The sequence below is a fragment of the Furipterus horrens genome, unplaced genomic scaffold, assembly GCF_987537825.1.
Source record: "Furipterus horrens unplaced genomic scaffold, mFurHor1.1.pri manual_scaffold_11, whole genome shotgun sequence".
NCBI lineage: Eukaryota > Metazoa > Chordata > Mammalia > Chiroptera > Furipteridae > Furipterus > Furipterus horrens.
In genome coordinates, this window is record NW_028327181.1 from 61,262,720 (window position 1) to 61,277,976 (window position 15,257).

Genomic DNA, 15,257 nt, shown 5'->3' on the forward strand with positions numbered 1-15,257 from the left:
TGAGTCTCCTGCCTGCTTGCCAAAAGCTAGGATGCTTCAGGCCCATGTACAATTGAAAGCAGAAGCATCCTTGAGCTTTAAAGCATTGAACAAACTGGAAAATGCAACATACCACATACTGACGTGGAAGAAGTCTCTGTTTTTGTGTTGTTTTTTTTTGTTTTTGTTTTTTTTTTTAAATAAAAAAATTTCAAAACGCTCTTTAAAAAAAAAGATACAAGGATGATTAAAAGAAAGAAGGCTCCAGTTTGTTTTATAGGTTTTAAAGTTCTGCTGTGTGTTCAATTGCCTTGTGTAACCACTTGTCGCCTTAGGGCCAGATTCCACTTCCACCCCCCGCCCCCACTCCCATGCCCTCTTCCCTTTTATTTTAAAATGTCCATTTTGCTTGCCTAGAATTTTAAAGCTCTTCTGTCTCAAAAGTCACAAGAAACTTTGTGGGTTTGTGACATACAGAGGTTGAATAAATATACATTTAAAAAACAAAAACAAAAAACAGCCTCCATCTGAATTGGGCTTTTAAATTTAGAAGCAACACTTGTAAAATGTCTAGAAAGCTATTGTTGCTTTCCTTTTTCACTTCCATATCCCTCAGGCCTCCCATGTTTAGAGAAGCCAAAAAGAGAATGTATCCCTTCTCTGTCCAAAGGTTTTTGAGAGTCTCACTTCTAAATGAAACAATGCAACATTTCACTTGATTTCTCCACTAAAATTTCCTTAATTGTATGGTTAGAGGTATATAGTTAGAAATATCTCTTAACCTTCTGGGAACCCTAGTGCCCCATCCTATTAATTGTCAGTATTTTGGGGGCATTGGGTTAATGGACTTAATTGCCTAGGTACAAGCAGGACTTTGGGACAAATATCCTTTGTGCTGTTTGGTAACACCTAATTCTCTACTTGTTGCAATCTTTCTCCTTAGGTCCTCACACAATTCCTTACAGAGCACTTATTAAAAAAAAAAAAAATCTTAAAGAGTTGATCTGTTTTCTCATTATTTTATGTAAGCTTCTAAACAAACTTCAGCTGTGATTAATTTAGCACATTTAAATAACATTAATGTGTTATTGTTTGATATAAAGAATTTTTCTTCAACTCAGAGTATTAGTACTGTAGCATAAACCAAATACAGTCTAGAGGGGATTTTTAACATCCCTCCATTATAAAGACTGAAAAAGGGTGTGTGTGTGTGTGTGTGTTTGTGTGTGTTGAATGCTTGTGTGTGTGAGGGAAAGGGAGATAATTAAAAATTAGAAAATGAATGTGTGTAAGACATTAGTATTCAGAGATTGAACTTGTATTTATTTTGTGCCATTTGTTTTCATTACACAGAGTAAAGTCAGGTGGTTTTAATCCTTAAAGGGGTAGTATTTGAAAAATGGCACTACGAATGAAATCATGACCTATTTTTTTAATAGCTATGAAGATACTAATTATGGGTGAAGATTTCTTTTAAAATCTTTCTTGATTGTAGACTTCTATGTCACATACCACTCTCTTGTAAATGTCTTGAATAATTCCCCTTCCCTACAAAAAGACAGGGTGTATTTATCTTTCTCTATTCACCCCCACTTTGCTGAACTGAAGTTAATTGCATAGCCTTTCCTCTTACCTCCTAGTAATGAACTTTCACATAAAGTGTATTTTATAGCATCTGTAGTTAATCCTTCCTTCTCTACCTTCTGGGAGGCAATAGAAAATAACTAGGAATTTGTTAATGCCAGTTAGTTTTTTCTTGAAATAAATGGCTGGAAAGGTTTAGAATTTTGTTGTCCTTAATTATTTGCTTACCTAGTCATCACTCAGAAGCTGCAAAAACCTTACAATGGAAAAAAAAAGTGCTGCATTTTTTTCAAATAACAGTTTCTAGGGAAAATATGACAAACCTCAATTATGAGTGTTGTCCACAATACAAAATGTATTTACTCACAAAACATTACAAAAACAGCAGTGGTTTCATACTTAGTCATTAGGTTTATTGCTAACCCAGTGGAGGCGTCTAATGGTATATCTCTGGCTGTAAACTTTTTTAAACAATGAAAAAGCCATTTAGTGTGAAGTTGTATGTCTTGTACCAAATGGCCACAGGCAAAGAAATCTGTAAGAGGACTGCACTTGATTTTACATTGCGTTAAATAGGAGTCCTTTAAAGGCTTTCTTTAGAGAACTAGATTTAAAAGTCTCATTTCCAAGGATTATGAATACAGTTATGCCACTGGACCATATTCTCTAACACATGACCCCTCTTGTATACCTATGCTAACTGCAAAACACACTACTGTGGGACAAGTACATATTTTGAACAATCGCTTTTATGATAGATCTGTTGATCCTACACCAGTTGAGGTAGAATTTGATCAGGCAATGTCTTTTTAATAAGTCCTAGCTAGTCCTGCTGAATTTTTAAAAAGGGAAGCATTTGCTCATCTTCCCAAAGTATTCATATTTGATTAAAGGGGAGGGGCAGAGGACAAGACTAGAAGTTTAATAGCTGCTCTAAGTTTGCAGGGACACATAAGTTATCATTACTTCTTAATATGGATGTTCTTTTTTGTTAATGTAACTAATTAGAGCACCAGGATTCTTTTATGGTGAGAAAGATGGGCTTCTGCTTTGAGTATCATAAAATGTTTTTAGATGTACTTAAGTCTGTTCAGATATGAGAACCAGGACCACCCTGGGTTGGCTGGAAAAATGACGACTCATTGGCTCTACTCAAATTTCAAAGTTTTGCTACTCAAGGGTCTTAAGAATAAATAGTACTTTAAGTTGTGTGCATAATAAAAACGTCCAGCGAAGCATGAGTGGTATGTTGATTTTGCTTTACTGGGAGTGTCAAATAGCAGTTACCGGCTAGGAACCTATGGAACAGCCATCCTTGATGTGATGGGATTGCTGATTCAGACTTCCCTATTTATCCATACAATTTTGTTCAAAGTAATAAAGCCATTTTATAATACTGCAGTATCCCTTTTCTACAGCCTTATTAAAATAGCTACATTTTTCTAGCACAGTATCCCTTTCATTTGTGAAAGTTTTACTCTACAGACCAACAAGCCAACTTGAGGTGAATTGTATAGCTTTCCATATATCCTTTTTCCCTCAGGTGCTCTACAAAGGCTCTAAAAAATGGATACTGCTTTAGTAATGTCTGCTTTATTAAAATATTTCTTTTGCTAGATGTCAAGATTTGGTGTTAACAAAAAATGGTTTTAATATGTAAATATGAATGCTCTAGTTTGGCCCTGTTTGTCTATTATTAGTCTGTTTCACTTATCCTCTATGGAGGAGGATCCTTTCATGATCTTGAATACATTTCATTAGGTATGTTGCATTTATAGATGAAAATACAACAGCTTTCTGTCATGGATTAATCCTGATGCTGCTCTGAGAAACTGAAAATCAAGAATGTGATGCACTTTTTACATTACGATATACCATACCTTTATGGGTATGGTATGCTTCAATACCTTTCCTGTAGCACAGCCACTAACAAAAAAATTCTCTTTGGGAGGGAATCAGTACAAATAACTATGGTATTGGCCTATGAAGGACAATAACTTAGGAAAATAAAAATTCTGTTAGTATTACACTTTTTGGCCTTAAAATGTCTTCTACTACTGAAAATCGTTTAAATCTAGTTTTGTTTCTATTATTTCCTCTGCCTCAAAAAGAGGAGTTGGGAAGAATGGCTTAAAGAGAGGAATATCATTGGTTTGTTGATCACTCTTTCAGAAAGAAAACAATTGTCTACTATATAAGCTAAGGACTTTTTTGTTTGTTTATATACAGAAGAGAAATGATGCTACCCCAAGCCAGTCAGATTTAGCTTAATCAAATCAATCAGAACTCCCAACTATTTTGCTTCTCTACTATATTTTTATTTAGCAAAGATAAAGAAGTATAGTAGAAATGCTGCTCGACAAGAGAAAAGTCATTTCTCAAGTACATATCCAAACTTGAAGGAGATGAAACCCAAGATAGGAGGGGGGGAAAAACACCAAATAGGGTGAACGAATATGAGAAAGATACGTGGTCCAAAGCTAACTGGTTATATTTTGATGTTGCCAATATTGCAAAGCCAAAATTTTAAGTTGCTTATTTAATATATTTCTTGGCCAGAGATCTATTTTTATATCAATGTGCCTTGCATGTATACAAAAAAAAAAAAAAAAATAGGAAAGGCCATGTAATAATGCCTGAGATGGTTGATGGTTCTTGCCACCTCACTAATTTTTATGCAGTATGAAATGCTCATTCTATCGCCCAACTGGTGCTCTCTGTTTAAAGTTATAGATCTTGTCACAAACTGGAACTATTTTATAACCTGGGGAAGTGATTTAATTTACTTTTTTTGTTCTTAGTCTGTTAGTGGCTGTTCTGTAGTGGGAAATAGCAAAGGACTTCACTCCCTTTCCCTGCCCACTTAGCACCTTCTTCAAGTAATGTGATGACACCATATCTTGTGTGTTTTGAAAAAAGTTTCAGCTTGCTGTTTCCTTTAGTGTTACTAAAAAAAAAAAAAAAAAAGTATTATTAAAAACATTGTTTGCAAAATCTAGGGAGATAACAGTCCGCTTTAATTGGAATTCTATGTGAGCTATGATCCAAGCTATTGGCTCTTTCCAACCTTAAATTTTTTTATTGTTAAAGCACCTTGCTTAGAAAATTTTAAATATTTATGTGTGCAACAATTGTCTCAAAGTAACCGAACTGTGCAATTCTTGTCATTAAAAAAAAAAAAGAAAATCTCCCTGATGTGACTTGTTAGTTTCTCTGTATTTCCTGCCAGTGTAAATGTGAAAAGCTTTGCTTGCATTACGTTTTAGAAATGCATTTTGCACACTCGAATTTTGCGGAAGCTCCATGAAAAGGTTAGATAAAAGTAGATGAATAAAGCTATGCACATGTTTTTAAAGTTAATTTGTGTGTCATTACCAAAAGTGACCTATCCTCATTTCTTTGCTGTTCTTAGCTTCACCATCTTTAGAAACATGGCTCAAAATTACAGTACAGTACTGGGCTAGCTCATCCATGGAAGCAGAAGAGAGGAAACCTGGCACCTATTTTAGTAAACTTCAGTTTAAATGAGAGCTTGACTTGTATCTTCTAAAGGGCTTTTCTTGAAATAGGGCATTTTTATCAGTTTTACAAACTGTTGAATGCTCTTACTTAATGAATTCTTTTGTTTGTTTATTTGATCAAATAAAAATGGGAAGTAATTCAAACTGAAGTGAAGGAAGGACCTTTGCCACATGGATTTTTGTGTTAATTTTATGATTTAAACCTGGTTTAAAGGTAGGATAACCTTTTCACCTTTATCACTTTAGCATAAATTTGGTTTAATGAATGAATGATTGACTTGAAATTAGAATCATTATCTTGCTTAAATATCTAAGCATAGGTTGTTTTAAAGATAATGTATGTCTTTTTAAAAATTGCCCAAGCCAATTAGAACAATTTTAGAATTTGGGCAGATTTGGTTAAATTGCTGCAATCTGCATGTATTAAATAGCTTTACTTCACATGTATGTGTACTTAAAAGATTGTGTAGGTGTACTGGCCAGGTTTTGTCAATCATCTTTTAAAAGATTGTTTCGTAATCTCTCCAGGACCTTTGTAGAAGAGGCTAGTAAGTTTAAGTAGAATATAATACTGATGGTATTTTACCCATGCTTCTAGATATAAAAGAAATACTTGTTTTATAGCGTTTTCCTGTGTATAGAAGAGTGTTACTTCTCTGTCATCAGGTGTGCTCTTGGTGTATGTTGTTGACTTTGAAAACACAGCAAAACCTTTCCTTCTGTATCTTCACTAAAAAGTGACAGTTAAAAACTAAGTCCACTAGTCAAGACTGGAAAGGTGGCCAATAATGCATGCATGGCCTTAAAAGGCATAAGTGCAGGAGTGTAGCATTATCTTAGATGGCTCTGGCTTCTCAGCATCCGTCAGTAGTTCACTTCTGTTCAGGCTTAGAACATATTTGGAGGAGCTAAATAATTTGTCTTGGTGAGTCAGCCTTTAGGAGCTGAGTTACCTCTTAACCTGGGGAAAGGACAATTAGTGGAATACAGTTATGTTAGAGGATGTTTTTCCTTCCCTCTCCCAATTAAAAGAATTTTCAGTGTTTGTTTTGCCCAGTCAAAAAGATTGGCCTTTTCTAGGTAAAAGAATAGTGGCCAGAAATTTACCCTTTTGCTAAATGCTTAGGTACTTGCCATAGCTGTTTCTGATATGGGTTCTGAGGAAGTGTCAGTTACGTATTGATCTTCCTTTATTGATGTCTTACTTCATGTTCAGTGTTTTAAAAATATAAATTACAAACACTTTACATCCTTACCAAGATTTACTTATTTTATCAGAAAAACAAACTTGAGAACTTTGTAGATCCAATTTAAGAGACAATAAGTGTACATTGTTGAATAAAAAATTTTAAAGTTTCAGAAGTGTTTGTGTTCTTTTGTGTGCTTTAACAACAATTGCAGAAAACTTAATGTTGTGGCATTGCTAATGATATGTTTCCATATTATTAAGGTGCTTAGAAATGACATGCTTATTGAAAAATCGGCTGTGAGAATAGCTATCCTTCCTTTTTGCATGGCATTGAGCCTTATTATGTTCTTCCATTTAAAATAAGAAACCAAAATTGAGCTAAGCAATTAAGCAACCAAAATAAGTTGCTAAGATTCTAGATTTATTCATAACTTTGTGGTAATGCATATTTGAGGAACTTCCTAAGTTTGTTTAGCATTGATTTGTCACCAGGTTTTTTTTAATGCTGACACCAACATTATTAAAGTAGAGGATGAGGAGAAAAGATGCAGAAACATTTACCAAAAGTGTGTCTGTCACTGCATAGACTGATGAATTTGGGTTATATGCTTCAGTGTTATTTGAGATGGGGAATAATTGAGCTTGGCCTGGTAAGTGACTTGCAAAATCACAAAAGGGACTTTGGGGTTTTATTGAAACTTGTTTTTAAAAATTCTCAGCCACATAAGTGTAATTTATGTAAAGCATGGTACTTAATTCAGTCTACAATTTTTTTTTTAATGACATTTATTGTGGATTTCAGCTATCATTTGGAAGCAGTGTCTCAGCGAACATAAAACTCATTCTAGGTTGCTTAACAAGGTCTCATGCTTGAATTCTCTTGGCACTTTTAATCCACTACTGTTGGATACGGCGAATAGATTGAATCTGGGAAGTCTGGGCATGAGAACCCCACTCTCTCCAGTGTTTGTAGTCTCCTCCATGATGGTCACATTCCAAGATATACTGATAGCCATGGTATCCAGGATACTGGTAGCAAACCCAGCTAGAAAATCCAAGGCACATTGGACTTTTATTTATTTGTTTGTTTGTTTATTTAATTTTTTTTTCTTTTTCACTGTGTCATTGCCTCGCACTCATGCCCCCAACTGGGGACCTGACGTGCAACCTAGTCATGTGCCCTGACTGGGAATCAAACCAGCGACACTTGGCTCACAGGCCTACGCTCAATCCACTGAGCCACGGCAGCCAGGGCTTGGACGTTTTAAAACTAGTTAGGAACTGCTCAACACCCCAAAACAGCCTCTTTTCCTCAACACAATTGGTTTGGAATGCTTTTAGGCTTAGAAAATATGCCAGGCACCATTTGTGAGGATAACATGGCTATAATTAATTTAAAATTAACCTTGCTTATGAAAAAAGGTAGGGTAATCGATACAAATGGTTCCATAGACTAGAGGAATGCCTAGGGGAGAAAAAAATAGTGATCTTAAGTTGGTACCAAGAATTTGAGATTCAAAATCACTAATAACTAGATTGTGACAACCATACCAATATGATGTTGATGTATGAAATTCGATATGACCATTGATATATTAATATTCACAAGGTTTACACATGCAAGAGTTACTCTGAAATGTGCTCCAACCCTGTTTTTGCACTTACGCCCCAGATTGTATCTTCATGGAACCAACTTCATTGTTGAACCAACCCATGGCTTGCAAGGAGGGGTGGTCGTCACAGATCTCCCATTGGCGTCCAATGAAGTTTTCTTTCTCAAAGATGGTAATCTTGGACTCCTTATGACTCTGTAATCCAGAAATTTTTAGTTTAGTACTAGTGTTATGGCTATCTTAATTTTGTAATTAACCATATTTTCCAAAATCAAAGCACTCCTGGTTTACAGAAGGAAGTACATGTTTGTTGATGTAAAAATATTTCAAGCAATACGGAAATCTATGAGGAAAACACCCATAATCCTGTTAATCCAATTTAATACCATAACATTTAAAATGTACAAATAACTGGTATGATACTTTGGAACAACAAAAGGCTAATGAAGGGGAAAAAAAATACTTGAAACACACAGCCAACCAAAGGACTGATAGTCACTAATATGGAAAAAGATCCCACAAATTAGTAAGGAAAATAAGCTCATGTGTGTTGCATGGTACTGGAAATAACCTAAAGTCCAGTAGGGGTTGTGAAGACTACACAAGTGTTAAGAAGGCAAACTAACCTGAAAGAAGTACAAAAACAGTCAAAACTAGCCCTGTAAAATGACAACAAACTCCCAACTATCAACAACTGAATCTAAAAAATAAAAACAAAATCCAACTAAGCAAACCAGAATAGGAACAGAATCATACGCATGGGGATCATTTGGAGGGTTATCAGCTGGGAGAGGGGAGGGGGAGAAATGGGGATATGGTGCAGGGATTAAGAAGCATAATTGGTTGGTACAAAACAGACGGGGAAGTTAAGAATAATATAGGAAAGGGTGAAGCCAAAGAACTTATATGCACGACCTATGGACATGAACTTAAAGGGGGATGGGATTGCTGAAGGGAAGAGGGGTACTGGGCAGAGGGGAGCAAAGGGAAAAAATTGGGACTACTGTAACAATAAAATATACGTACAAAAAAGAAACATGAGCATTTATTCTGAAAATGTTACAGGCTTACCAAAATCAACAATAGGTTATAACACAATGTTTAAGAAACTTGCATGTTTTATTGAAATTAACATATATCTCAGTTATCCTATCTATGTTAGATTAAACCTTTTAATGTAATTTTTATATAATACTTTTTGAATACCACACTGGACTAGTCCCGTTTTTTGCTCCCAAGCATCAACATTAAGTGCTATATTAAGGTTGAAAATAGTATAGGCTGTGTTAAAAGATAAGTTTATCTTTTGTTTTCCTCTGTATTAATTCATGTCTCATATATTAAATTAGTTAAAAAAAAAAAAAAAAAAACTAACCCTGGTGATAGAATGTGGGGAAGAGCAATTGATTGGAAAGGGACATCAGGGAACTTTATGGGGCGATGGAATTGTTCGCTATCTGAGTAGGGTGGGTATTGGTTACTGGGTGTACATATTTTTCAAACTCAAGACTATACACCTAGAAAAAATGGATAGTCCAAAGTGAGATGCAAACACATCCAGACACGGCAAAACAATTGAGTTCTGTAAATGTTTAGGTAACTACTACTTGAATTTCGGTAGGATTTCAAATCAGGGTGAGGTCATTCACCAAAATCATGAGAAAATCACATGATATAGAGGAATATTTGGAAAGGTAGCCCAGCCTAACTCCCAATATAGGAATCATTCTCAGCAAACCTTTGAAGATCATCCTGCTTCAGCTTGAACTCTCCAAAGACTAGAAGCATCCTGTTCTGATGCAGTATTGAATAATGCTTAGTATGAGGAACCAGAGGGTTGTTATTGAGTCAAAGACACTGGAAGACTTGCCTGTTTCTTTGGTTATCCCACTTATTGGAGGCTTACTTCAGTACTTCCCTGTTTCTGGGTAAAATGTTATACAGACTGAATTTTAACTGGCCAATGAATCACCTTTTACTACAAGGCTCTCACTAGTTATCCCATTGCACTTGAAGATAGGGGCTCTTGAGTATCCACTTCCTCACCTATAAATAGGAAGAAGGCCTTTACTTTTAGAGAAAAATCAAATGGCAAACTTAAAACAGAGGGGCCAGTGTTTTTCTTCTCTTGTTTACTTTTCTCTTTCTTCCTGCCACATTCCCCACAAGAACAGAAGTGAAAATTTCAGACTCACAGCTGAACAGATGGGGCGGAAGGACATGAGACGCTCAATGTGGTAGGCATTACTCCCACTCCAGGCATCCCAGCGGGGGTATTCTCCTCTCTCCAGGATAAACTGCTGCCCACAGAAGCTGGTATGCTCATAACCAATCCAGCTGCCAAAGACAATTAGTGGTGTTTGTTCATTGTGTTCAGAGTCTACCTGGCTTCAGAAAGAAGGCATCTTTTGATTTCATTGTTAATAGTGGAGTACAATATCAAGCCAATTCCGATAGAGCCATACAAAGTAATACATTTATCGCATGATGTGAGCTGGCAGCTACACTAAGCAGGTTTATAAATGTGATATTTGTTTTAGGATTATTCACTGAAAGGGTCTACTTCACTGGCTTGAGTAATGTGTGTTACTAATCAGTCTAAAGATATAGTTCCTTTCTACAAGTTACCTTATTCTCTACTTGGAGCTCCAGGTTCAGGATAAAGTGACTGACTATTGCTTTGGCTCCAGCCAAACCTAAGGAAGCAAAGGGTTCAATAGGCAACTGATGGATTACCAGTCTCTTGTTTCCTTGTCACTTTGGGGGTTCTTTTTTCTGCTGTCACATACCTATATCTTACTTATAAAACCCCTCAGATCAGTTTTTTACAACCAGGCCTCATTTACGGACAACATCTTAAAGCATTATTCCTTTTAAAGGGTTAAAGAGCTCAGTTTTGGTTGTGAGCAACTGCTGAGACAAAAAGAAGGGTTTTCAGGCTGATGATAAAGGCCTCAACTACACTGCCAGGAGTCAGAAGACAAGAGGTCTTCCTCACCAAGATTAACCACCAACAAGAAACTCCTGGAAGACTAAATATGAGCCAACATGACTCTTAAGTCCTGTGGTTGAGTTCCTCTTTACACAGAGAAATTAGCGAGTGATGTCTGCTCTGGGACATGCAGAAGCAGAGTAGTTGTAGAGGTGGCAGCTTAACTGTTTCCTGCAGACAAGAAAAACTCAAGGGTCTTGTGGCTGTTCTAAAGAGAATCCTAAGCAGCAATCTATGGGTTCCAGAAGCACAGATCTAATTATTGTCACTGCCCCAATCCATGATATGTATATTTCTTTAATACCCCCCAAATCTAGTACCAAGCCCCTAAGAATCTCATATTCCTTCTAGCTCTTAGAGTTACTAAATTACATGTGTAGTGATTTCTTTTGAGATTACATCAATACTGAAGCCTCTCTCTCCAACCCCCACCTTTATAGTCCCATGTCTAAGGGGACTAGAAATAAGGGGCCTGAGGTTCTGCTGAGGTCCATACTCACGCGCCACACTCCACCTTGAGAGATCGGACATTATCAAAACTGCGCTCAGAGACATTTGGACAGGAGTTTGTGAACTCCATCCTCTTGCCTTGGAAGTTGTCCTGGTCATAGATGGTTATCTGAAATGAGATTGAATGGAAAAAGAGAGCTAGAATGTGGTACATCAGGAAGAACAGAGGCCCTGGTCAACACCTTAGCTTGTGTCTGACTCTGTGTTTTCCATCACTAGTTGCATCCCAGGATGCCTGATGAGGTCTCTTCCAGTATAGACAGGGTAGGAAGGGATTTGAATTCATACCACTGGTTGGTTGGTGGTGTTCACATGCCCAGGCTAAGGATGAGGTGTGGGAGATTGATTTATGATAGAAATGGTCTGCTAGGAAAGATAGCTGGTTCACTGGACCGACCAAGGACTCAAGGACTCTTATTCACCATGCTTTCTGCAATCCAGGGGCCAGGATTCTGGGAGTCCTAGGGGCTCCCTGTGGATTATTACTTAGTTTCTCTGGGCACACCTTTTATAGGAACCTAAGGTGGAGAGAGAGAGAGTTGTAATAAACCTCTTCTATGCCTTGAATTAGAGATCTTGAAACTGGCTAGAGGTCAACTCCCAAAGCTATGAACTGGACTCAAAGTTAATCCAATGAAGAGGGTAGAGCAGTTGAGGGAAACCTGAGGATCAACCACTTCAGGTAATAGCTACAGCCAAACTCAGGACAGGAGTAAAAAGACCTGGATTCTATTACTTATTTGGGATCTGGGGCAAATCTCTCTTCATTGCTGGGCTCTCAGTTTCTCCACAGCATAATCCACCCTGGGCTTCTCAATTTTAAGATAATTTTAGCAGTGCAGAGGAGAGTTGAACTGGAAAACTAGGTATCATTTCCCACCAATCATGGGCTCCCAGGGTCATCCTTCTGTCCGAATGGGACATTCTGAGGGATCCTGGCAGAGCATCTGGACCTCGATCGGACCCTTTCCCTGTGAACTGATGTTTTATTGGTCAGTCACTGTCCCATGGAAAAGCACAGCCTTGAGCTGTGGCAACATCTCACATCCTACCATGTTAGATTCCTCAATTTTCCTTATGATGGGGGTGGGCTTACCTTCCACGGCCCCATGGACCCTGGCATGCGGTTAGTTTGTGCCATCTTGGTGGTTGGAAAAGTTCCTGGAAGACAGAACGCACACCAATGACATGGCCTCTGGGATGGGAGATGAGGTGATGGAATGCAGGGGAAGAAAAGGAGGCTTGGAGTCCAGTAGGCAGACTTTGGTTAGGATTCTGGCTCTGCCTCTCGCTAGCTGAGTCTCTGTTGTCATCCATCAGTAAAGCTTCTACGTGCAGAGTTATTGTAAGGATTAGAAGCAATAATGCAATCAATGTGGCTCTCATCCACTTGCCTGCCTCCAGGTACCTCCTACAGGTGGCAGCATTGCTTCAGTCTCACCTACCCCAGTATAAAGCCCTTGGCAACCATCTCTCTAGTCTAGACCCCTCATATTACCAATGTGTGGTCTCACCCTCATCTAGCTCTTCTCAGCCCTCAAACTGACTGGCTGTGCACGCCATGCTACCATCCCCTCCCTACTTCTCTGTCTTCTCAACCTACCCAGCTCCTCAAAGACTTTGCTGCTTCCCCCACCCTGCAGTGGCTTGCTTTCCTGATTTCTGGCGCTCATCACAGTGTTGCTCTGTGTTTCTATTGACTATGTCCCGGTGACCATCCCAATGGCAGGGCCTGGGTCTCCTGGGTGATTGTCGTAGCACCAAGCTGAATTCATTGGGAGGTTGGGGGTGGGGGGGTGGGGACGAGTGCCATTGAAAAAGACTTACTGAAGGAAAGTGAGGAAGAAAAAAGGATAATAAAAGCAAACACTTAACAATGGCTCTGTCCTAAATGCTCTACATGTATTAATACGTTTGGTTTCTACAACGAGCCTATGAGGTACTATCATTATCCACATTTTACAGATGAGGATACTGGGGCTCATAGAAATTAGGTAGGCAGAAAAGATGGTAGGAAGAATAAAAAAGAGAAGGAAAAGGAGGGAAGAAAGTAAACAGGCAGTTAGAATAGCCATTCATGGCCTTTCTTTCTGACTGGTATCGGACCCCAGGACCAATGCATGTAAATTCTGTGATATATCCTTCCACTCTGACCCTCCGAATAAGCATGTCCCATCTCCTGCTCCCCATGCCTCCTTCCTATACCCCAGGAGCTTGTCATTTATTAGAGCCCCATGCCTCCTCCCAGCCATGATGGCTAGGGTGGTGGTTTATCGCCATGTTAGTGACTACTCTTGGGGTAGCAAGAGATGGCTGCCTCCCTGTGGAGTTCCCCACTCTTCTCCAGCCATCCTAGGAGGCTGTAACCACAGGCACGAAAACTGAGTCCTCTCCTGGGCATACCTCTGCAGGGGAAAGAAAGGAAGGGCCAGAGCACCCTCAGGTCCTTACTCACCCAGCTCCTGCTGCACAGTCTGGGTCTCCACCTGGTGCCACTTTCTCTGTGGCCCTACTCTTTATAGCTCGTCAGGCTCCCGGCCTCTGGCCCTGTCAGCACTCTTCTTTCCCTCTGCTTTTGTTCTCCCTGATCCCCAGAGCTTTGGTGGCTCAGCCTACTGGGCAGGCGTCCCTCAGGCCTTTGTTTAAAATAGGGAAACAGAGATCCAGAAAAGCTCCCCTTGGCTGCTGTGGTCTTGATCTCAGGGCAGCTGGGAGGTGAGGACAGGTCTCTGCGTGAGTGCTTGTCCCGGGTCCCTCTCCAGATTCCTCACGCAACCCCAGGCCCTTCCTAAGACCCCATGTCATATCAAACACATCAAAATGCACCTCACTTCCCATATAGGAAATACAGTTTTTGTCTTTGCTGTTAAAAAATGTGAAGGATTACCACAATTCTGAATTTTCTTAAGAAAAAAATGGGCCCTGACCAGTGTACCTAAGTTGGTTAGGCATTTTTCCGCGAAGTGAAACGTCATCACCAGTTTGAGTCCCCATCAGGGTTTCGGGTTTGGTCCCTGTCCCAACTGATTGATGTTTCATGCCCTCTCTTTTGCCCTCCCTCCCCTTCTCTCTAAAAGTAAATAAATTTTATTTTATTTTAAAATTATATTTTATTGATTATGCTATTACAGTTGTCTCAATTTTTTCTCCTTTCCCCTCTCCCTACACGCAGCACCCCCTTGTCCATCAGGCAATCCCCACACCATTGTTCATGTCCATGGGTCATGCATGGATTCTTTGGCTACTCCATTTCCCCTACTGTACTCTACATCCCCGTGGCTATTCTAAATAAATACATTTTTTAGAAGATTTTATTTATTCATTTTTTAGAGAGAGGGGAAGCAATGGAGAAAGAGAGGAAGGGAAACATCAATGTGTGGTGCCTCTCGCATGCCCCCAGCTGGGGACCTGGCCTGCAACCCAGCCATGTGCCCTGACCGGGAATCGAATTGATGACCCTTAAATAAATAAATTTTAAAAGAATTTTTTAAAAAGAAAAAGAATGGTTTACTCTGTTCTTGGGAATCTTAGTTGTACTATATTTATATGTAAATATGTAGGAGTTAAATTCAATTATGGTTGACTAGTAGACATGACTCTCTCTGTAGCTATTTCATTAAATATTTATTTTAATTTTGCAATTTTATTTTAAAAATGTGGAGTCAATAAATCTTTTTAGGTTTTTAATACACTGCTTTGGGCCTTTGCAGTCTCACAGGCCCAAGATCCTGTATCTACAGAACCCTAACGGGCAAAACAGTTTCTCTCTGGAAGTTCAGGGCACTTGGTAAAGGTATTGTAGGGGACTCATGAGCTTCCCAGGAGTCCTGAAGGAGGATTTGTTGTATAAGCATCACAGCTAGTGTTAG

General features: G+C 38.7%; 1 protein-coding gene across 1 annotated transcript; it reads right to left on the bottom strand.

The window, feature by feature from the left end:
- Positions 1-7,147: 7,147 nt before the first annotated feature.
- CRYBA1 (crystallin beta A1) lies at positions 7,148-12,544 on the bottom strand. Its single transcript, XM_090291509.1, has 5 exons — positions 12,485-12,544; positions 11,379-11,497; positions 10,082-10,223; positions 7,939-8,081; positions 7,148-7,318 (listed from the first exon to the last, which is right to left on the bottom strand). The coding sequence occupies exons 1-5, from the start codon at positions 12,527-12,529 to the stop codon at positions 7,171-7,173; spliced, it is 597 nt and encodes a 198-aa protein (XP_090147635.1). The 5' UTR covers positions 12,530-12,544; the 3' UTR covers positions 7,148-7,170.
- Positions 12,545-15,257: the final 2,713 nt, after the last annotated feature.